General features: G+C 40.0%; 1 protein-coding gene across 1 annotated transcript in view; it reads left to right on the forward strand.

Moving 5' to 3' along the window:
• Positions 1-23,061, forward strand: part of Snx4 (sorting nexin 4) — a 50,897-nt gene that overhangs the window by 10,473 nt on the left and 17,363 nt on the right. The window contains exons 2-7 of the mRNA XM_051191376.1: positions 1,143-1,264; positions 2,588-2,723; positions 3,867-4,016; positions 5,132-5,179; positions 12,427-12,482; positions 21,656-21,728. Coding sequence (XP_051047333.1) covers positions 1,143-1,264; positions 2,588-2,723; positions 3,867-4,016; positions 5,132-5,179; positions 12,427-12,482; positions 21,656-21,728 — 585 coding nt within the window. The remainder of the gene's footprint in view (positions 1-1,142; positions 1,265-2,587; positions 2,724-3,866; positions 4,017-5,131; positions 5,180-12,426; positions 12,483-21,655; positions 21,729-23,061) is intronic.

Below are 23,061 nucleotides of genomic sequence, written 5' to 3' on the forward strand. Positions count from 1 at the left end.
AGCCTCTTTCCTCCATTGTAATTGTGGGCCAGGCTCCCAGACTGCTGTAACCAAGTCTCTCCAGTCTTTAGAGTTAATTCTATTACAAGTTGACTCTTTGTTTAACGTCTGCTTTACAAATGGTGAATGTATGCCAAACGAGAGCATTGTTTCCTTGGATCTCTTTAAATCTAACATTGCCACAGGAGTTCAGTCAGCTCTTACAGAGCCTGTGTCATTTGGCAATTCCTGTAAGATTACTGGATATATTAAGGTATCTTGGCACTCATATCAACCAATTTTTTTTTTTTTTTTGAGACAGCCCTAGATGTCCTGGAACTTGATGTGTAGACCAAGCTGGCTTTAGACTCACAGAAATCCGCCTGCCTCTGCCTCCCAAGTGCTGGAAATAAAGGTGTGCACTACCACTGCCTGGCCCAAACAACTTTTTAAAAGAGAAACCAAGACTTATCAAAATGACAACAAGGATTATCAAAATGATAATTAACAGTATGTCATTCCTGGTTAAGTTGCTTACACAAAATGTTGGAATTGTAATAATTAAGTGTAAGGTACCTATTAAAATACCTTTCAAGAAGTTGATGTACTATACTGTGTTGATAAAGAGAGGTATCACTTGTTGTCATTTAGTAACCCATGACAACTTGGAAAATATGTTTTTGTTTGTGTGGTGTGCCTGTGTGTAGAGGTTAGAATATAACCTTGGTTGCCATCCTATCTTGTTTGAAATAGGGTGTCTTACAGTTCTCCATTGCATAGGCTGGGCCAGTTTTCCCATGAGTGTCTGGGAGTTCTTTTATCACGGCCTCCTGTGGTACCATAGAAGGGACATTGGAGTTAAAGATGTATGCTGCTCACAGAGGACCTGGGCATTCAAACTTAAGTCCTCATGCCTGCATGGCAAGCACTTTACCCATTGAGCTTCCAAACCATCTTGAAATACTTATTAGGGCTGGGTTTTATTAGTATGCTTATGGGCTTTCCAATACCATTTTCACTAGCATATATTAATTGCACAAACTAATAGATTTTGTTATATTGTCATGCATGACTATAGTGTCTTTTGATCATATTCATCCTCCTATTACCCTCACTTATCAGTACCATCTAAAGGCTGCATTGTTCCATTTATTTTTGTCTAGATGACAGGAAATGATTTTTGGTTGAAGAAAATAGAGATCAGTGTTTCTGAAGCAGAAAAGAGAACTGGAAGAAACGCTGTGAACATGCAAGAAACGTACACTGCTTACCTCATTGAGACGAGGTGGGTCGCAGGGTGGGCTTCACTTTAGGTGGGAAGGGCTTTCTGGCAGCCCTTGTTCAATAGAGGGAGGTTGGGCTGCTAAATTCCTTCAGCAGCCTGGGGTCCATCTCAAGATGAGAGTATGGGAATTTGTCTTTAGAACATGTAGTGATATCTTGGGATGCAGTATATTATTTGTCTAGTTTGGAAGACAAGGCCAATGGAAACATTTGTAAGTTAGGATAAAATTAATGTTTCACGTTGAAGTTGAGAATCTGAAGTTGTTTTTAGACATAGTTGATTAATGCCTCTCTAAATTGGACTATGATCCAATATTCTTGTGTTTTTGCCATGGGAACTTTTGTGTTTTATATTTCATATTGTATTTCCTTTTTATGAATATGTAATTAATAAGTTTAGTGGCAAGCTTAATATGATTTATTTATTTATTTATTTGTTTGTTTGTTTGTTTATTGCTTTTTGGGACAGGGTCTCTCTGTAGCCCTGGCTGTCTTGGAACTCACAGAGATCTACCATCTCTGATCTGCATCTGTGCCACCATGCCCAGCCTTATATATCTATTTACTACTTATGTGTAGGCCATGGTAGTTCACAACTGTAACACTAGCATTAAGAGCAGGGGGATCAAGAGTTTAAGGTCAGCCTAGGCTATATAGTAAGACCCTGTCTCAAAATGATAATAGTGAAAACAGTGATTGCTAAGACCAGTATGTAGGGGCTAGAGAGATGGCCTCATAGTTAAGAGCATATAGTACTCTTGCAGAGGACCTAGAGTTTAATTGCCAGCATCCACATCAGGCATCTCACAATTGCCTGTAACTCCAGCCTCTGAGGACACCTGCACTCACATGACAGCTACACAAAAAGACACATATAGTTAGGAATAATAAAGTACATCTTTTTAAATGTTTATTTATTATGTATACATTGTTATGCCTGCATGTCAGAAGAGGGCACCAGATCTCATTATAGATGGTTGTGAGCCACCGTGTGATTGCCAGGAATTGAACTTAGGACATCTGGAAGAGCAGTCAATGCTCTTAACCGCTGAGTCATCTCTCCAGCTAGAATGTTTCTAATATAGTGACTTCTCATGAGTTCAGATGGGTTTTCTATAACAGAAGGAAAGTACTCAGGTGAGAGCTTTGGACTCGAATGGATCTGAGTGCACAACACAGAGTGTGTATTTGTAGGCAGAGCATAGTTGCATCCCCATTTGTAAAATGGGCACAGGAAATCTGCTTTCCAGGGTTATAATGTTTTAAAGGAGGTGGTATTATATGTTCTGTTTTTGAATGGAAATATTCTTTGACTCCTTTTCAGGTCAGTTGAGCATGCTGACGGTCAGAGTGTCCTCACAGACTCACTATGGAGGCGGTACAGTGAGTTCGAGTTGTTGAGAAACTACCTTTTAGTTTACTACCCCCATGTTGTTGTGCCACCTCTTCCAGAAAAGCGGGTAAGATAGAGCAGTAGGAATTGAGCCCATTAACTTACTTGCTTTCCTTTTTCCTTTTTTGATTTTGCTTTTTGAGACAGGGCCTCTTTGTGTATTAATCCTGACCATCCTAGAACTTGTTTTGTAGACCAGGATGGCCACGAACTTAGAGATCCACCTGCCTCTGCCTCCCATATATTAATTCTCAGCACACGGGAAGCAGAGGCGGATCTCTGAGTTTGAAGCCAGCCTGATTTACAGAGTGAGTTCCAGGACAGCCAAGACTACACAGAGAAACCCTGCCTCAAAAAAATGAATTGAATGAATGAATGAATGAATGATGTGTTTTTTGAAAACAACAGAAAGATGTCCTTCTCCCATGCTTGCATGTGTATTAGTGATGTCCTTGTGCAGGTCTTGTTTAGGCAGCTGTGTTCGTTCATAGGTATAGCTTCCCTGTCATTCCCAGGAGGTGTAATCTCACAGCAGACTTCCTGGTCCTCTGGCTGTCACAGTCTTTGCACCCCTATTCAACATAGTCCCTGAGCCTCAGGTGCAAGAGATGTGTTGTAGATGCATCAGTTGGGGCTGGGCACTATGGGGTCACTTGTCTCTGCATATTCATCAGTGTGGTTTCCCTTAACCATCTTCTTTTCTAAAGAGAAGTTTCTTTTTATGAGTGTGTGCTGCATAGTTTGATATCAACTTGACACAAGCCAGAGTCATCTGAGGGGAGGGAGTCTCCGTTGAGAAAATTGAGCTCTATGCACACAAGCCTGTGGGACATTTTCTTAGTTATTACTTGAATGTGGGATTGAGATGTTAGGGCCCCCCGTTGTGGGTGGTGCTATCCCTGGGCTGCTGGTCCTGGGTTCTATAAGAAAGCAGGCTGAGCAAGCCACAAGGAACAGGCCAGTAAGCAGCTCTCCTCCATGGTCTCTGCCTCAACTCTTGCCTCCAGGTTCCTGCCATGTTTGAGTCCCTGTTTTCACTTCCTTTGACGATGAAGTAATTTGGGAGTGTTAGCTAAATAAACCCTTCCCTCCCAAGTTGCTGTGGCTGTGGTGTTTTGTCACAGTGATAGTAATCCTAGCTAAGACAGAGGGTAAGAGCTGTATTTACATGTGGTTGAGCCTGTTCCTAATGGTTTCTTTGTTTACCCAGGCAGAGTTCGTGTGGCATAAACTCTCTGCTGACAACATGGATCCAGACTTTGTGGAGCGCCGACGGATAGGCTTAGAAAACTTTCTCTTGAGGGTTGCCTCACATCCTGTCCTTTGTAGAGACAAAATCTTCTATTTGTTTTTAACACAGGTATTTTTCTTTTTATTAGTCTTTAAAAAAAATATTCATTTGAGTTAGGCTTTTAAAAAATTATAAAATTCTGATTCTTGAGACTCATTTAAATTAGCTTTTGGTACGGAGTTTATTGTGCTTGGTTAGTTTTAATTTGGAGCTATTGGATTCTGTCATTAGCTGAGTTGTTTTTTTGTTTTTTTTTTTTCTTTTTAGTGTGTGTGTGTGTGAGAGAGAGAGAGAGAGAGAGAGAGAGAGTGTGTGTGTGTGTGTGTGTGTGTGTGTGTGTGTGTGTGTGTGTGTGATGGGGAGGGGACACGCCTGTCATGGCACACGTGGAGATCAGAAGATAGTATTGTAGAGTCTGTCTCTCCTTTACTGTTACATGGGTTCTGGGAATTCATCCTAGATGCCAGCAAATGCTTTATTAAATACTGAGCCATCTCACCACCCCATAAGTGGGTAAGCTTTTAAAAAATCTATTTATAGCCAGGTGGTGGTAGCACCTGCCTTTAATCCCAGCATTTGGGAGGCAGAGGCAGGTGGATCTCTGTAAGTTTGAGGCGAGTCTGGTCTACAGAGTGAGTTCTAGGACAGCCAGAGACTCTGTTTCAAGAAAAAAAAAATTATCTATTTGATTTTATGTGTATATGTGTGCCTGAGTGCATGTATCTGCACAACTTGGGTGCAGGAGACCATGGAGGTGAGAAGCAGCCTTGGATCTTGGGAACTGGAATCACATGTGGTTGTGAACCACATTGTGGGGATTGGAAACTAAACCTGGCTGGGTCTTCTGCAAGAGCAGTAACTTTTCTTTATTTACTACCAAACCATCTCTCCAGCCCCATCAGAGCTAAGAGTTTTACACTTAAAGATACTATGACTTTATGTCTGTTAGAATTACCTAAATGAAAACTTAAAATTAATCTTCAGTGTTAGGAGGCTGGTTATCTAAAATCTTGTGTGTTTTTTTCAAACTTTTGGCGTTTGCATTGTATGTTTAGTTTTAGCCTCTCCCATACTGCTTGAATTAAGATCAGCATGATAGATACTCAGTTTATTTCATGTAGAAAATTCTGTGTTGGCTGGTTGACTTTGCAGTGATGATCTCTAAAACTGACTTTGGTTTTTAGGAAGGCAACTGGAAGGAGACTGTGAATGAGACTGGATTTCAGCTGAAGGTAAGGATGTTCACAAGAGTTAACTCTCCACATCTGCTTCCAGGCCCCAGCATGCACTTAATGGAGACACAGCTGTTTGAGCAAATGGTGGGAGTCAGCTTTTCATTTGCATCATTGGCTGGCTTTTCCAAAACACACCTTGATTTGTGTAATTTTAGTGTTGGGCTATAATGGGCAGTTTCTAAATCCTACCAGAAAATATTTTAAATCAGTAGTTTGGATTCAATCTGTAAATTTTCTTGCAGTATATTAGAACATCTACGTTGTCATTACCTGATTACTTCACTTGTTCTCTGAATCCCACATTTGCTTACTCTGTGAAACAAGACACTTAGGGAAACCCACACTTGGTTTTTCCAACATTGGTAGAGTAGGGTGAGACCTTTGTTATGCTTCTGGAGCGTGAGACCTGGTAACTGATTTGAAATGAAGTAGGAGTTGTGGTGAAATTGTCTCTGCTAGTGATGCAGGTTCGTAGTCATTAACATTGGTGTTTGCAAAAGATAATGTTGCCTGGAGATTGAGGAGTTCATGATGAAGAAATGGAGCTCTCCAGATCTTTGTGAAGGACAACTAGCTCAGGTTATTACAGACTTAAAAGGAATTGTCTGCTGTAAATCGTGTGGGTGGGGTAGACAAATATAGCATAAGTTTGTAAAATACAGGATAACTATTTCTAGATGGAAATCTGAAATTTGAAATATTATGAAATACTAAATATTTCAGAATTTAAAACAATTTAATGGTATAATTCAGTTTTAGACTTAGAATATTTTGTATTTCAGATTTTACTTGAAGGGATACTCACTCAGCTGGCAAAGTCTGAAGACATTGTAAAGACCCGAGCATTTTAGATAAGAGATGCTGGACCTGTCTTTAATACAAGATAGTAAATGATAGCCAGGAGTCTGGCACACACCTTTAATCCCAACATGGGATGCAGAGGCAGGTTGGTATCTGTGGAGGCCTGGCCTTCATAGTGAGTTCCAAGATCGCCAGAGCTACATAGTGAGACCCTCATAAAAAATGGTAAATGATGAATCATTTCAGCACAGTACACCCAGACAAGAACAACAAACTATGTTCAGTAATTTAAAAACACCTCAGGTGAGGCTTGGTGGTAAGTAGTGAAATCCCTTGGGAGTTGGAGGCAGGAGGATTGGAAGTTGAAGGTCATCCTGAGCTATGTAGCAAATTTGAGAATAGCCTGGGCTACCTGAAACTCATCATTAAAAAAGCAAACCAGCCAAACAAAAAAACATAACAACTCCTGGAGCTTCAGACATTGGCATATAGGAATTTGAAATTCACACAAAATAAATAGGAAATGTAAACATGTGTCTGATTCTGTCATGAACTGACTCTTAACTAGTTGAGTATTTTATTGGCAGACATCAATTTCTTGTTTGTTAATTCAGCAGCTGGTAATGCTTAGAGGGAAATTGTAATTTTAGTTTAGGGATGGATTTGAAATAATTCAAAACTTTTATAAAAACTTATATTTTTAGAGGGTTTCCTGACAAATATTCTAAGATATCTTATAAGTGAATAAGGAAAGATGAGACTAACATCAAGTTATATGAGACGATATTAAATCACTGGTTTGGCTATTAGTCACTTTATTTATCTGTTCTTGTACTCAGTTTTGTCCCCAGTGTGGTGATGTTGAGAAAACATCCAAGTTTGTATGTTATTACAGAATGTGCTGTTTACAGGGTTCTTTAAATCTTGTGGGCAGGTGGCTTTTAAAGCACTTGTATGGTTTTTGTTTGCATAGCCTTGTGGTTTAAAGCTTGAGTTTTACTTTTATAAAATATTTGAAAGGTAATTCTTAGTATAACATATAAAATTAATCAAAAAGTCACATGTTGAAAGATATTTTAGAAACTTATTTATTGCTTGTTTTATTATAAATTCTTTCTGTTTTTCTTCTTTTTTCTTTTTCTTTTTTTTTTTTTTTTTCTTTCTTTCTTTCTTTTTTTTTTTTTTTTTTTTTTTTTTTTTTTTGCTTTTTGAGACAGGGTTTCTCTTTATTGCTTTGGAGCCTGTCCTGGAACTAGCTATAGACCAGGCTGGCCTGGAACTCACAAGATCCACCTGCCTCCTGAATGCTAGCATTAAAGACATGCGCCACCAACACCTGGCAAATTCTTTCTGTTTCAAGTCTTTCTTCCATGAAGGAAATGAGATCTTTTTGGACAACCTCATAATGCACAAGTATACACACATGCATTCATATATGATACTGTATACATATATTGATAGGAGTGTACTCATACACACACACAGTGTGATGTTTTTTACTCTTTTGTCTATTTGAGGTGCCCACTACCCAGCTCCCAAATAAATCACACATGGAGGCTTATTCCTTACAAAGTTATGGATTCCCAGCCTTAGCTTGGCTTGTTTCTTGCCAGCTTTTCTTAACTTATCCCATCTATCTTTTGCCTCTGGGCTTTTATCTTTCTCTTCTGTAAATCTTACTTTCACTCTTTCTCCATGGCTGGCTGTGTGGCTGGCCCCTGATGTCCTCCTCTTCTCCTTGTTCTCTTGCTCTTACTCTTCCTCAGTTCTCCTTCTGTTTATCCTCTTCGCCTGCCAGCTCCACCTTTCCTTGTTTCTGCCTTGCTATTGGCCGTCAGCTCTTTATTAGGACCACCAGGTGTTTTAGACAGGCACAGTAACACAGCTTCACAGAGTTAAACAAATGCAGCATAAACAAAAGTCACACACCTTAAAATAATAGTCTGACACGGACACACAGTCACACGGACACATTTAATTTATATGAAGGTTGTATATCTAGCAATTATGGTTCAACTGATCACTGAAAGCTACAACCAGGCAACACTGAGTTTGCAATGTTCAGATGGATGTAACATGGTTTTCTGCTATACTTTTAGAAATAATTTTAGTCCTCTCAAGCCCTGCTTCATGTTTTGAGTATTTATATTAATACTCATGGTATGTAATTCTGTGGAAGGAGAGCAGAGGGTTTGTCCCTGGAGTAATGAGCACATAAAGTAGTTCAGCACAAAATAAAATAGTTTTCATTAAGTTAAGTCATGAGAATGCTCACTAGTGTGTGTGCCCAGGTCTTACCAAGTAGAGGCTGTTTCAGGAAATCTGGAACCTTCCTCTTGCTTGGAAGAAGGGATGTCAGAGACAAGGTTTAGGCCTCAGTTCATCTCTGATTCCACAGCCTGGGTACCTTCAGAATGTAAGGGACTCACTCCTCTAAGTGCTGTACAGGCCGAGACTGGCATGTTCTTAAGGAGTGTGTAATGTAGTTATAAGAGAGGGTAAGTCATTTAAAAAGGTATTTTGAAGCCGGGTCACAAGGTAGTATACTCCCTTAATCCCAGCACTCGGGAGGCAGAGGCAGGCAGATCTCTGTGAGTTCATGGCCTGCCTGCAATATAGAGTGAGTTCCTGGACTTCCAGGATGGTTACACATAGAAACCCTATGAAAAAACAGAAGGAAAATAGTTTGGATAGTGAAAAGCAGCAAAGGAGAAGTAGACTATGATTGTTGTTAATGAAACAGTAGGGTTTGTTTTCTGGAATTACTTTAAGATGAGTGTAAACCAGGCATTTGCTAGCAACACAACACACATCTTCCAAAAGGGAATAATAAGAAACTCTTCTAAGGTACAGGTGAGCAAGCCTGGCTGGGACACAGACTCAGGTTGTGCTGTGGAGGGTGCATGAACTTTGTCACAGAACAACAGTCTCACCTTAGTGCCTTTGCAAAATGTGGGTGGGGACAGCAGGTGGGCAGGTTACAGCAAAGCCAGGCGAGTGCTGCAGTAGGGCTCAGGTGCTTTTCCATGGCATTGTTAGCCTTCGGGTGGGTAGAAGTTAGAGGTCTGCTAAGAATCTATTCCAAGGGCTCTTCCTGACAGTCAGAAGTTAGGTCAGTTACCCCAGCTGGTAATAAAGGGCTAGCTAAGGGACTAAAAGTCCAACACCATTTTGGCTGTCAACCTGGAACATTCCAGCTGTACACTCATGAAGTTTCCATCAATTTGCATAATCTTCAACATAGACCTGGAAATTTCCCACCATGGATCTTCAACTCTCATGGCTCACAGCTGTCATCCCAGCATTTGTGAGGCTGAGGCAGGGGGAATCACAAGTTCCAAACCACTCCAGGCTGTATATATGAGGAGACCCTGAGTCAAGAAAAGTGTGCAGAGTTTATTACCCAGATGGGCCCTTTGTATAGTGTAGGGTATTTGGGTATACAATATAGAGGGTTCTGTTACTAAGACAAGGGCAAGAGGCACAGATTAGGACTGTTTTGGGCAAACTGACTGAACAGATGATTTTTGAGTTAAGATCTGAATGATGAGATCTGCAGTGGTGCCAGCCTTAAGGTCAGAAAAGAACAGTTAGAGAGAAGCCCAAGATGGGTAGTTTTCTTTCATGATTTAGGAGAACATGGTGAAACAGCTCCAGAGTCAAATGTGCATGCAAATTATGCTTTTTCTGAAACAAAAATGGACAGTCAAGAAGCACATACATGCGTGATTTCAGATAATGCCCTACCTAGTAAGGCAGGGACATTTTTGATGATCAGTAGAGAGCATCTGGGTAGATGCAAAATAACCTGACTTTGCAGTGGGCTAGGAAACCCCAGAGAGTTACCTTCAGAGAAATCTCTGGTTTGGTGATCTTAAAATGAGCAATGGGGATGAACCTGGTCTGCCTGACATGTTTGGTAAGGAAGGTTTAGAAATAAGAAAAAAGAAAAAAAAATGTAGGATAAAAAGTGAGATTTGGGGATATAACTCAGAGGTTGGGAGCATGGCTGTTCTTCCACAGGTCCTGAGTTCAATTCCCAGCAACCTCAAGGTGGCTTATAGCCATCTATGATGATATCTGGTGCCCTCTTCTGGCATTCAGGCATACATGCAGGCAGAGCACTATTGTATACATAATAGATAAATAGATCTATCTTAATAGAAGAGGAAAGAAAAAGGAAGGGAGGGAGGGAGGGGATTTGAAGCTTGGCATGGTAATCCCAGCATTCAGGAAGCAGAGGTAGGTGGATCTTTGTGAGTTCGAGGTCAGCCTGTTCTACAGAGCTAGTTCCAGGACAGCCAGGGCTGCAGAGAGAAACCCTGTCTTAAAAAACCACACAGACAAAAGTGAGGTTTGAGAGAACTGAGATAGCTCAGTGATTAAGAGTTTCGATGTTCTCAAAGAGGACTCAGTGGTAGCTCACAACCATCTTTAACCAATCCCAGGAGATCCAGTGCTCCCTTCCAGCCTCCACAGGCACCAAACATGTATATGGTGCACAGATGTGCCAGACATACATGTAGGCAGAGCATCCCCCCAGCATGAATAAAGTAATAAATGTATTTATTTATGTTAAAGTAAGATTTGAGGTTGAAGAGATGGCTTAGCAATTAAGAGCACTTGCTACTTTTGCAGAGGACCTGGGTTCTTTTTCCAGCACCTACACACGTAACTCCAGTTTAGTCTTCTGCTTTTGGGCACCAAATATGCATGTGGTATACATGCATTCACACAGGCACAACACTCATACACATGAAATAAAAGGAGTTAAACACAGCTTTTTCAGTATTCATTGGCTAGCTGTGCAGATCTCTGGCCTCTGGAGTTGTGAGCACTGAGTGTGTGGAGAGCTCATTTGTTATTTGTTCCTGTTTTCTTAGCCAAGTAACTGGGATATCCTGGTGGTTTTGGTTTACTTTGTTGTGTTAATTGAGGGTATTTGTAATTGTGGGCTGGAAATTGGAATAGAGAGGATAGGGATATTTTTAAAAAGCCAAACTACATTTTGATATTGATTTATAATTGAATTACTTTTTTTGATGATCAATAATTCCTGTGCCTCAGGCCAAAAAAAAAAAAGTTTAATATTTTTTTAAAAGATTTACTTTTTTTAAGATTTGTGCTTGTATTTTGTATGTATGTACACCACATACATGCCTAGAGCCCATGGTGCCTAGAAGAGGACATGAGCACCTCTGGAATTGGAGTTATAGGCAGTTTTGAGCTGCCTTGTGGGTGCGGGGAACTGAACCCAGACCCTTTACAAGGACAGCAAGTGCTCTTAACTGCTAAGCTGTCTCTACCACATCCTGGTTTTGGGTTTTTCTTTATTTGTTTGGGTTGGTTTTGATTTGTGGGGGTTTATTTGTTTTTGTTTTTTGGAGACAAGCTGTGTAGTTCTGCCTTACCTGGAACTTGTTCTGTAGACCAGGCTGGTCTCAGAGATCCACCTGCCTCTGCCTCCCAACTGCTGGGATTAAAGTTGTGCACCACCACCCTTTGTTTTGTTTTTGAGACAAGATCTCTCTACATAGTCCTCACTAGCTGCCCTGGAACTCACTATCTAGACTAGGTTGGCTTAGAACTCACAGAGGTTGATCTGCTTCTACTTTCCAAGTGCTGGGACTAAAGGAGTGCACCACTAGCTTGGCTCAATTTTCCTTTTCTTTTCAAGTAAAAAATTAGGATTTGAATATATTAAGTATACATCTCATGCAATGAAATTCATATTTAGTATTCACCTCTGGGTCTCTTCTCAGAGAACAATTATCTAGACATAAGTAAAGGTAAGGAGATGTGTTGTTTTGTAAGCCAGGCACCACACTGTCTCACACCTGAAATCTTAGTGCAGGGAATCACAGCTAAGAGGAGGAGTTTAGGGCCAGCTTGGGTTACATGAGACCCTGTCTCAAAAACTAAAAAGAAAAGGATGTCTTTAACACTGAACTAGCTAACATGTTGCCATCTAGCTTGCTTTATTTAGCATAGCATTACTTTAATATAGTTACTTATTTTTCTTTTTCTGAGACATTGATTATGATAACAAGAAAAAGGAAGGCCTATTTTTTGGTTTGGATTCTACCTGAGAAGTTCATTCAGATCACACAGGATCTCTATAAAGCATCAGGTTCACAGCCGCCTAGGCGGGTCATCACTTTTCTTAGCTTAGAGATAATGCAGAGCTGTTGCTATTACTGGTGCATTGGTGTTTGTGGTGGTTTATTTGGAATCACTGAAGGTCACATTTTCATTCTGATTTATAGCATGCTTATGTCGTATACTCAAAAAAGTGATTCTTTTTCAATATGCTTAATGTGCTTACAAGAAATGATTTTAAAAAACATATATTTGAGCACTTTAATTCTGAAAGGAAAGTAAAACTGTTTGAATTTTATACCCTGAAATGTAATTGTATTAAGTCAACAAATTATTTTTTCCAGGCAGACTCCAGGTTAAAAGCGCTTAATGCAACATTCAGAGTGAAAAACCCAGACAAGTAAGGCTTTGCTTTAATAACAGTTTACAATGTTGTTTTGAATGGTGCCTATCAATCTGTTTAATTTTTCATTTCTGAATGTATGCACTTAGTTTGCTAGATAGTTTGAATAATTATTTACATCTAGTGAAACCTTTTTAAAGTCTAAAACTGATTTTGAAATTTGGTAATTTGAGTTTAAGGTTGTATCTGAAGTTATAGAAAATTAGATCATTGCTTTTTCTTCTAGAAAGATTCATTAAATGTTGATGATACCAGAAAAATTGAGAAAAGTAATTTCCTATCGTTTTTCTTGTGTGATTGCTTATCATTGTAAACAGCTTAAGAAAATTACATGATTTATATATGAAAACAGTCTAGTTTGTATGCTAAAACTAACTGAGGATAAATGCACAGTGTAAGGGTCCTGAGGTGCTGTGTTTATATAAGTCCTCAACCAGACTGGCAGACTGGTGTTCTTGAGAGCTTTTCTGTACTACATGTGGAGTTTGCAACATTACTTCTTGGGATAAGACAGGTACTGGAGATTTAGGATTTCCTCACTCTGAATCTTATGTGCCTCTTCCTTACGTGCCCCTTCACAGGAAGCATGCTTCTGCTACAGATGGTTTGTAGTTGCACCTCTTTAGATAGATACAGATGGGTTAAGGTTTCTCTAGTGAGTCCTTCAGCACAAATTTCTCTGTAAGCTAAATTCTTATCAAGTGAAACCCAGATTTGCATATTTTAATAACTTGTCACATCTAACTGTAATTTATAAACTGACATTATTAGCAATAATGTCTCTGATTTGCTTGTTTTGTGATAGGGATAGAACTCAGGGCCTCTTGCATGCTAGGCAAGTTACCTTGCATGCCACCAAGTTAAATCTGTTGACCTTCTTGACTTTTAAGTTTTTTGAGACAGGGATTCTCTGTATAACAGCCCTAGCTGTTCTGGAACATGCTCTGTAAACCAGGCTGGTCTCAAACTCACAGAAATCCACCTGCCTCTACTTCCTGGGATTAATGGTGTTCACCACCACAGCCCAGTTTATCATAAACTTTAAATATAAAATATAAATGAGTATTTTTAAGATTTTAGTAATTAGGAATAGTAATGATAACCACTGAGCTTTTGTTTCTATTGTTTTTATTTTTATTTTTAATTATTTGTATGTGTATGTCTGAGTGCTAGGATCAGCAACCATACTTAGCTATATTTGAGAACCCATGTGGCCCAAACTCCTGGTCCTCCTGTCTGTACCTTCTGAGTGCTGGGATTACATATTTATGTCATTATATCCCTTCAAGTTTTGCTTGTTTGTTGTTGGTTGTTTATGACATTATTTTATAGAGCAAGTTTAAGTTTACAGCAACATTGAGCATAAAGTATAGAAGAACCCTCCATTTCCTCCTCAGACTGTCAGTCTCTGCCTCTCACAGCAGAACACTGGGTAGACGGAGTTTATTATTGGTATACTAGTTCACTGTGGCTCTCTGGACAGTGTGTGATTTGAGATGAGTGTGTCTACTGTTGTAATATCATGTACAATAGTTGTAACAGGTAGATGTTCTAATGACCTCCTCCCAGCTCAAGTAACTTTTTATTCTTACTGTTTCTACAATTTTTTGTTTGTTTCAAGATAGAGTTTCTCTGTGTAACCCTGGCTGTCATGGAACTCTCTCACTAGACCAGGCTGGATTTGAACTCAGAGACTCTCTTGTTTTTGCCTCCTGAGTACTGGGATTAAAGGTGTGTACCACCACTGCCTGGCTAGTTTTCCCTTTTTAAGGATGTCATACCAAGTAATAGGTAGCCTTTCAAATTGGCTACTTTCCTTCAGATCCCAGTGAGATTTTTTTTTTTATAAGTATGATAATGAAATGCATGGTAAATAGTAGGTGTTTTGTAGATTAGAACTAAAATTATAAGTTACTCTAAAAGAAACAAACAAGTTTGTGACATTGGTAGATATATATCCCTGACAGGATCTGTTATTTTTATTGGTACTTTAATTATTAAATGTTTATCAGTATATTCAAAAAGATTTTGTCAATTGAATTTCTTCATTTTGGGGGTTTACAAAGTTATTTGAATTACTGGATTTTATTTATCCATATTGTTTGTATGTTTTTAGAATTTTAGATGGACTATGGTCAGTAATATTGTCAAAGTATAAAATCAGTGTCTAGTTGTAAGGAAATATATTTGCCTTAAGTTTCATTTTAAAATATTCTTAATATATAAATTCCCTGTTCTAGGTCTGATTGGCCCAACAAATTAATAATAATTAAAAATAATCATGCCATTATTAAAATAGTATGCATCACAAAAAAGTTTTATTCTTTTCCCCTAAATCCCTAAATTCCCCCAAGCCAGAATATTATTTCAGAGAGACGACCAAAATGTGCTTCTGGTTGCTTCATGCAAGTGTACTTTCTCCCAGACTGTCTTGACTATTAAAATAGCAGGAAAGGAGACCTGGAGTATTGTGTTTACTTGACCTTAGTCCCAACCTTCCTATCCTGATACAGTCAGTTCCTCATGTTGTGGGAGCCTCCAACCATAAAATTAGCATTGTTACTTCATAACTGTAATTTTGCTACTATAATAAATTGTAATGTAAATGTCTGTGTCTTCTGATGATCTTGGGCGACCCTGTGAAATGGTTTTTTGACACCTCCAGGGGTTGCTGCCTTAGGGACCCTGTAAATGTCATTTGCCTTGTTCTGACATACCTAAGGTTGATTTGTGGACACTCATTGCCTGCTTGTATCGTGTTGCAAATAAACCAAATACATTAAAACAGAATCTAGAGGATAAATCAGCCAGATTACATGAGTTACATGTTCTTTATTTAGTTATTTTTATATTTATGGTTGTGAGCCTAGCCTTTAACAGCTGAGCTATATCCCTCCAGCCCTATCTAATTATTTTTAAATCTACTAGTTTGTTTGGTTTTGTATAAATAAACAGTTCTAATCTTGTGCCCATCATAACCTTGCCCGGAAGTTTCACTTACTGTGGCTTTAATTGCAAATCTTTCTCCTCTGATAAAACACATATTGACCAGTTAAATCACATATAAAACCATCTTTTTTTTTTTTTTCAAGGAAAACAAACCACATGGTCAGATATTTAATTAAGATTTTCTTAGGTGCTTTGAGTTTCCAGATTAATTGGAGCAGTAAGTATGGATAGGAATTAGTATAGAGTTGGAATTTTCTTTAAGCAGCTCAGGTCAGGGGCTTGCAGTATAGTTGAGTGGGTAAAATGATTGCCACATAGGCCTGACAACTTACTTTAATCTGTGAATCCATGTTAAAAAGCCACATTGTGGGGAGGGGATCTGAAACCTTCACACCAAAGCACATAAAATAAAGTTAAATAAATAAATGCCAGATGTGATGGTGTACACCTGTAACCCCAGCACTTTTATGGTAAGATGGCTGGTGGAATTAGGAGAATCTCGCAGAAATTCACAGCTAGCTAGTCTTGACAAAAGGAAAGATCTAAGCCCTGGAAGTTGTACTTTGACCTTCATATGTATGCCATAGCACAGCCATGCTCACATTCACTCAAACACACAGTAATAATAAACAGAAAAAAATTAAAAATCAAGCAACAGCTCTCTAGATAGGCAGGGCAGTAGGAACTGGAAATGCAGATCTGGAAGAGGAAGGTTGGGAGCTGACATGTGTGATTTCCTGTAGTCACACAGACTCAGTATAGTGAACTCCTTTTCTTTGGGGTTTATTGTAGGCGATGGCTGATCATGCAGATTATACAAAAGGTGAAAGTGGTGCCTGTAGAGATGACTCTGTGGGGAAGAGTTCTTGTTACTCTTGCAGAGGACTTGGGCTTAGTACCCAGGCTCCCATATGGTGGCTCACAAACATCTGTAACTGCAGTTCCAGGGGATCCTACACCCTCCTCTGACCTGACTGTGTGAGCACTAAGCACACACATGGTATAAATAGATACATGCAAGCAAAATAAAGTGAATAAAGCCAGGTGGGGGGGGGCACGCCTTTAATCCCAGCACTCAGGAGGCAGAGGCAGGCAGATCTCTGAGTTTGAGGTTATCCTGATCTACAGAGTGAGTTCCAGGACAGCCAGAACAGTTTCACAGAGAAACCCTGCTTCAAAACACCAAAATAAATAAACAAAATTGATGGGGATGCCTTCTGTATATATGTTTCTCTTATTGGTTAATGAATAAAATATTGATTGGCCAGGCAGGAGATAGGCAGGGCTAGGAGACCAGGCGAATTCTGTGAAATATAGGCAGAAGGAGTCGCCATGTGGAGCCTGGGAGGGTAGGACGTCCAGGTGTTCTCTGGTAAGATAAGGCCATGTAAAAATACATAGATTAATAGAAATGGGTTAATAATTAAGACAGAGCTAGTCAATAAGAGGCCCTAGTCACCAGCCAACAGTTTTATAATTAATATATCATTGTGTGTTTATTTGGGGCTGAAGCAGCAGCAGGACCTAAGCTGGGACAAAGAATCTCTTGTAACACGAAATAATAAACAAACTAACAAATAAACAAATAAATGGATAATTCGTTAAACTTTTTTGTTTTGTTTTGGTGTGTGTGTGTTGGGGAGGCAGGGTTTCACTGTATCTGGCTATTTTAGAACTCACTGAGTAAACCAGGCTGTTCTTGAATCCACTTGCTGTCTGCCTACCAAGTTCTGGGATTAAAGGGGTGCTCTACTATGCCTGTTTTATTGTTGTTGTTGGTGGTGGTGGTTTTTGTTTTGTTTTTTAAATAAAACTTTAAAAATGTTTAAGAGAATTTGTATGACTTAACACTTTTAAGTGTGATAGGACTTTTAAGTGTAAGAAAATAAGGGAACAACATGAAATCCACAACAGTTGACTCCAAACTGTGTTTGTGCCTTAGATCTCTCATATTGAGTAGAAACATTCAGAAAAAGCCTGTGGGGAGGTCATTTTCCAGTTGAGTTTTGAATAGTGAATGAGATTTGCTAGGTCAGGGGAGCATCTGTCCAGGTTGAGAGGGTACAGTAATCACAAACCAGAGAATGCAGAGATTGGGAAGATGAAAGGCAGCCTGGGACTGTAATGACAATGGGACTCTTTGGAAAGGAATAGAAGCTCTAGTAGGCTGCACTGGTTTAGACAGCCTCAGGCTTATGTTGGAATCTGTTTGCTTGGCTTCTGATCAGGGATTGAAGGGTTAGTGTTGGGAGAGGACAGGTCTGACATTGTGTATGCTTCTTTAGTTTTTGTAACAATACTTTGTCATGCAGGTCATTAAGAGTCAACCGTCCTTATTTTTATATGCAAACCATGGTGGATTTTGATTTTGGCAAGGGATCTAGACCTCATTTCTGGGAAATCCATGCCTCCATTTCTTACCTGCTGTTTAAGGCTTGATGGATTCTTCAGTTTTCACCATTAAACCTCCCCATTCCCCAGTATCTCATTTCTCCAAAGATGCAGGGTTCGGCTGAACAGTACTGTGGGTGTTTAGAGTCTTCACTCTGACTCTGGTGCTATGACTGATCCCACGGGGATCCTGTTCCCTTCCTTATCCACCTGTTTAAGAGAAAGCAGACGGTGAAACAGCGGTGTGCCTTGCGCATTCTGTCACTGAGATGTACGGACCTCTGGTTCAGTTAACTTAGTGAGCTGCATCTTCAACTGTTTTATAGTCTTCTGAAATTTTTCATAACCCTCTGTGACATTTTATAGTCACACTTGCTCTAAAGGAAAAAGGCCCATAGGGAGCCAGGCCTAGAGACTCCAGAGGAAACCTGTAAGGAATTTCTGACTCCTTGTCCCAGTACACAATTTGGTAGAGGCTATACGTAAATAATAGTGATTGCGCATACCTTTAATCCCAGCACCCAGAAGGCAGAGGCAGGTGGATCTCTGAGTTTGAGGCCAGCTTGGCTTACAAAGAAAGTTCTAGAACAGCCAGGGCTGTTACATAGAAAAGCCCTGTCTTGAAAAACGAGGGGGGAAAAATAGTGCACATCTTTCATCTTGGGTTCCAGACCAGCTGTGGTTGTGTAGTGAAATCCTGTCTCAAAAACAAAAAACAACAAAAAATCCAAACAAAAAACAGATAATTAAGATTTGATAAAGGACTGGCAAGGTTTAATGATTCAGTGTAAATATAAGCTTCTGCAGAAAAATGCTACCAGCCAGACATTGGCTCTGTATAAAGAAAGCCGTTCACAATTGTTAAGGATAATATTCTTTTTTTTTTAAATTGTAATTTAAACATCTAAAATTGCTTGACTATATACTATACTCTAATAACTTGTCAGGTATATATGTAGGTTGCTATATGAATATTATAAATGAAAAGTCTCACTTTGTGTCTGTCTGTCTGTCTATTCTCACTTTCTTCCCCAGAGTTTGATACCTCAACAGTCTTTAGATTTTTAGTCTACAAATGTAAGCAGCATTAAAGAGTCTGCCTCTCTGCTGGGATGAAAACCTTTCTTTCCAGTAGGGATTGACTCTTAATGACAGTCGTGCTTGCCGGCCCTTTAGTGCCTGAATTGTTTCTTAGATGAGAAACACTGTCTTAAGAGGAGTGAGTGTAGTAGAGGCGATTCCCTGAGGCTGGCCAGCAGCTTCTGATTAGATGATCCTTAGCATCTGCAGGAGTTCCGCAGCTTCCTAAGCTGCTGCTTTAAAGGATTTAGACTTTGTGGCTGGAGAGATGGTTCAGCAGTTGTTTACTGTCTCCAGAGGTCCTGAGTTAGGGTCCCAGCAGCTATATCGAGGGACTTACAGCCACCTGTAACTCCAGTTCCAGAGGTAATCAACAGCTACGACCTCTTCAGTCTCATGCACACACAATTACAATAAATCTTAAAAAATGAATTTAGGTTTTGTCTAAGGATCAGTAGCTATCCTGAACCAGGAAGAAACCTGCTTAAAAACAGAGGAATTGTGTAGGCTTTGACTTTAGATTGTCCAAGCAGAGTGGGCAATAGATTAGAGTATGTGAGGTGGACTAGAAGACCATTCTGGTCAGGAAGAGAATTCCAGGTGAGAGGTGATGGTGCTAATATTGACTTAAGGTACCAGCAGAAAGGGCAGATCAACATAACAGATCTGGGCAATATTTAAGAGGTAGAACAGACAAGCTGGGCATATAGAAGAGGTATGGGGTGAAGGAGACAAGGACAAAATACAGGTAGCTCTCAGGCATCATGCTGTAAGACTGCTGTGGATCATGGGTAAGGATTTGGGGTGAGGTAGGGAAAGGAAAGGAGTGTCTAGCTTTGGATATGAAAGTAACTATAAGTGTGCTCTCTTCAGAGACTGGCATAAATCTAGGGTGTAGTTCTGGATTGGAGGTAAGAATTTTGAATATGGTGGCATGCCATTCATAATCATAACATGAAGCCTTACAAACAAGCCATGGGATGAATGTATTTATTGAAAGACTGATGAGAAAATGGCTGAGAGTCTAGGACTCACATCTGAAGAACACTCACAACCTGAGCATTTCCAAGAGTGTAACCTGAGGGTATCCAGCCCCTGACACCCTGGGTGAGAGAGACCCTGCATGCCATGGGCCTGCCTCCCCAGTGAGACTCCTCAGTAATGGGCTTGGCTTGGGTTTTCAATGTTATTGTTTTAAAGCTAGGACCTTAGTCTGTAATCCTTGCTGGCCTCAAATTCACAGTGAGCCACCTGTCTTAGCTTCCCAAGTGCTGAGAGATTATAAATGTAAACCATCAGCCTAGTTTGTTCTCTCTCTCTCTCTCTCCCTCTCTCTCTCTCTCTCCCCTTCCCTCCTTCCCTCCTTCCCTCCCTCCCTCCTTGTCTGTGTGTGTGTGTGTGTATACATGGTATTTGTGAATATATGTGTGCAGGTTCTAGAAGGGGACATTGGTGTTCCTCTAGTGCTCTTCACCTTAATATTTTGAGACAGTGTCTCTCACTGAATCTAAAGCTCGCCATTTGGGTAGCCTAGCTGGCCAGTGTGTTCCCAGGATCCATCCATAGACAACCTGCAGTTGCTGAGTTGCTGGAGTTAAAAACATGGCCATGTCTGACTTTTATGTGGGTGCTGGAGACTTGAACTCAGGTCCTCTTGCTTTCCTGGCAAACTCTCTTAACCTTTTGAATCATCTCCCCAGCCCCTCTCAGTAGGCTTTTTTTTTTTTTTTTTTTTTATAAAGACATTTTAGGAATTCTTCAACATTTAGATACAAGTGAAGAAAGTGAGTACTACAGGAGGAAGAACTTCAAGGGTGACTAGAGAGTAAGAGGCATGGGTTACCTGGTGAAAAGAAACTGGGAAATAATACAAAGCGTAGAATCTAGAGCACAGGGTGGAAACTAATTCTAAAGGAAAGGATGAAATGTAGATTTGAGAGAGCTTTAAATTGATTGGCAGAAGTGAAAGTGAGGTCCTTCCTACCTGCTGTCTTCTGTTGTCTGTGCAGTGACATAAGAATCTTGGTGTCTTGAGCTGGAAAGATGGTTCAGTGGCTTAGAACCCTCATTGCTCTTTCAGAGGATCCAGGTTAAATTCCTAGCACCCATTTGATGTTTTATAACCAACTGTAAAACCAGTACCAGGGCATCTGACATTCTCTCCTGACCTCCATGGGCACTGAAAGTGCAAGTTGTACATCAACATTCACATAAAATTATAAATCTATATGGTGGTGCATGCCTTTAATCTCAGAGCTTGGGAGGCAGAGGCAGGTGGATCTCTGAGCGTTTGAGGCCAGCCTGGCCTACAGAGTGAGTTCTAGGACATCCATGACATCCATGGTGTCTTTAGGGAGTAAAGTTTTGGGTCTTTGTGGAAAATGGGCAACAAAGGTTACTAAGACTCATTAAGAATGTTAGAGACTGCAATTAAGTTGCAATATATTTTTTTCAGCATCATAAATGTTTTCCTGGTTTTTTTTTTTTTTTTTTCAAAACAATTTTCCCTACAGATTTTGTCTCTACCTTAGTCCCATGGTGTAAATTAAGAAGTTTGCATCTCTCCTTGTCTTTCGGTATGTGTGTGTGTACTGCTTGAATTTTAGAGTATTTTTGTTTATATTGGTTTGTAATGTTCAGGGACAGAATGTGGTTAAATAGAATGTGTTTCATTATTTTCAGGAATTTCCATTTTGCACACAAACTTTGGCTGCTTGTTTTCTTGAGTGTTGTTTTGTTTCCTGTTTCAGGAGATTTACTGAGCTGAAGCACTACAGTGATGAGTTGCAGTCCGTCATCTCACATCTTCTTCGAGTCAGAGCTGTAAGTGACCCAGAGCTTGTCCTAAGGACAGTGCTTGTCACCGAGTTACCATGCTGCTAGGCAGTGGGTGGCATTTATGATGGATACTGATTTTACATTTAAATCTAGTATGTGTATAACCAAACTGCGTAATAAGAGAAGTAGGAAGGATTTTCTGTTAGAAACAGCTTGGAGAATTTGAGCCCATTGTTTTCTTCTGATGTGTAATGCTGTAGTTGACTTGATAGCTTATCAAAAGGCCTGCCATTTCAGAGTGCAATGTAAATAATGTAGGATTTTAAACTCTGTGGAATCAGGCCTCAGCCTTTGGAGTTTTTTGAAGCTTTGTGGGATAAATTATGTATGTTAGGACGTCTTGTGTCTGTGGTCCTTTCAGAGACTTCCCTGTATGTAGGGCAGCACACCTGGTTCTGTGGCTGTGCTCCTAAATCCCACTGAGTAAACTTACTTAAGGCCATGAATCAGGGAGGAGGGACAAGTATTGTACTTGCACATGAATGTGGGGGAAAATATTTTTTCAGTAAATAGAGTACCTGGAAGTTTGTCATTTAATCTTCCCAGAGACCTTAGAACCTGAGGCAGGATTACCAGGTGTAGGGTCAGATCATGTCGGCTGAAACCCTGTATCGGGAGAATACACTGAGTAAGAGTGTCCACCAGTGAAGACTGGGGCATGGGGGCAGGGTGGAGCTAGGTTGGGCGTATAATAATTACTGAAGCTGGGTGCCAGGTAGTACATGTGCACTCTTTTGTTCTCTATCAGAGATGGAGGAATACTCTTGCTCACTATACATTTAAACACACACACACACACACACACACACACATTTTTTTTTTCATGTGTTGAATCTTCTTGACCTGGAGTTATAGATGGTCGTGAGTTTTTCCCAGTGGGTGCACCCAGTGCTCTTAACTATGGAGCCCTCTCTCCAGTCCCTCTCTATATTCTTTCTTTGTCTCAGTCATAGGAGACAAACAAACGGCCTCGTGAACACCAGACAAGTACTCTACCTCTGAACTACCCTATTCTATCTATACTTCTGTATATTTGAAATTTTCCACGATAGTATAGAAATATAGAACTGGGGGTATAGCTGCATGGTAAAGTATATGACCAGCATGTACAATACACACACAATAAGATAGACTACGGGTGTAGAGACAGTTCAGTGGTAAAGCATACGCTCTGCAAACATGATGTCCTGAGTTTGAATCCTCAGCATCCTCATAATAGCCAGATATGGCCCTGTGTGTGTCTGCAATCCCAGCACTGGGGAGGAGCAGAGATAGGCAGATTTTGGGAGCTCATTGGCCAGCTAGCCTAGCCAAAACA

This window comes from Phodopus roborovskii, unplaced genomic scaffold, assembly GCF_943737965.1.
Source record: "Phodopus roborovskii unplaced genomic scaffold, PHOROB, whole genome shotgun sequence".
In the NCBI taxonomy this organism is placed as follows: Eukaryota; Metazoa; Chordata; class Mammalia; order Rodentia; family Cricetidae; genus Phodopus; species Phodopus roborovskii.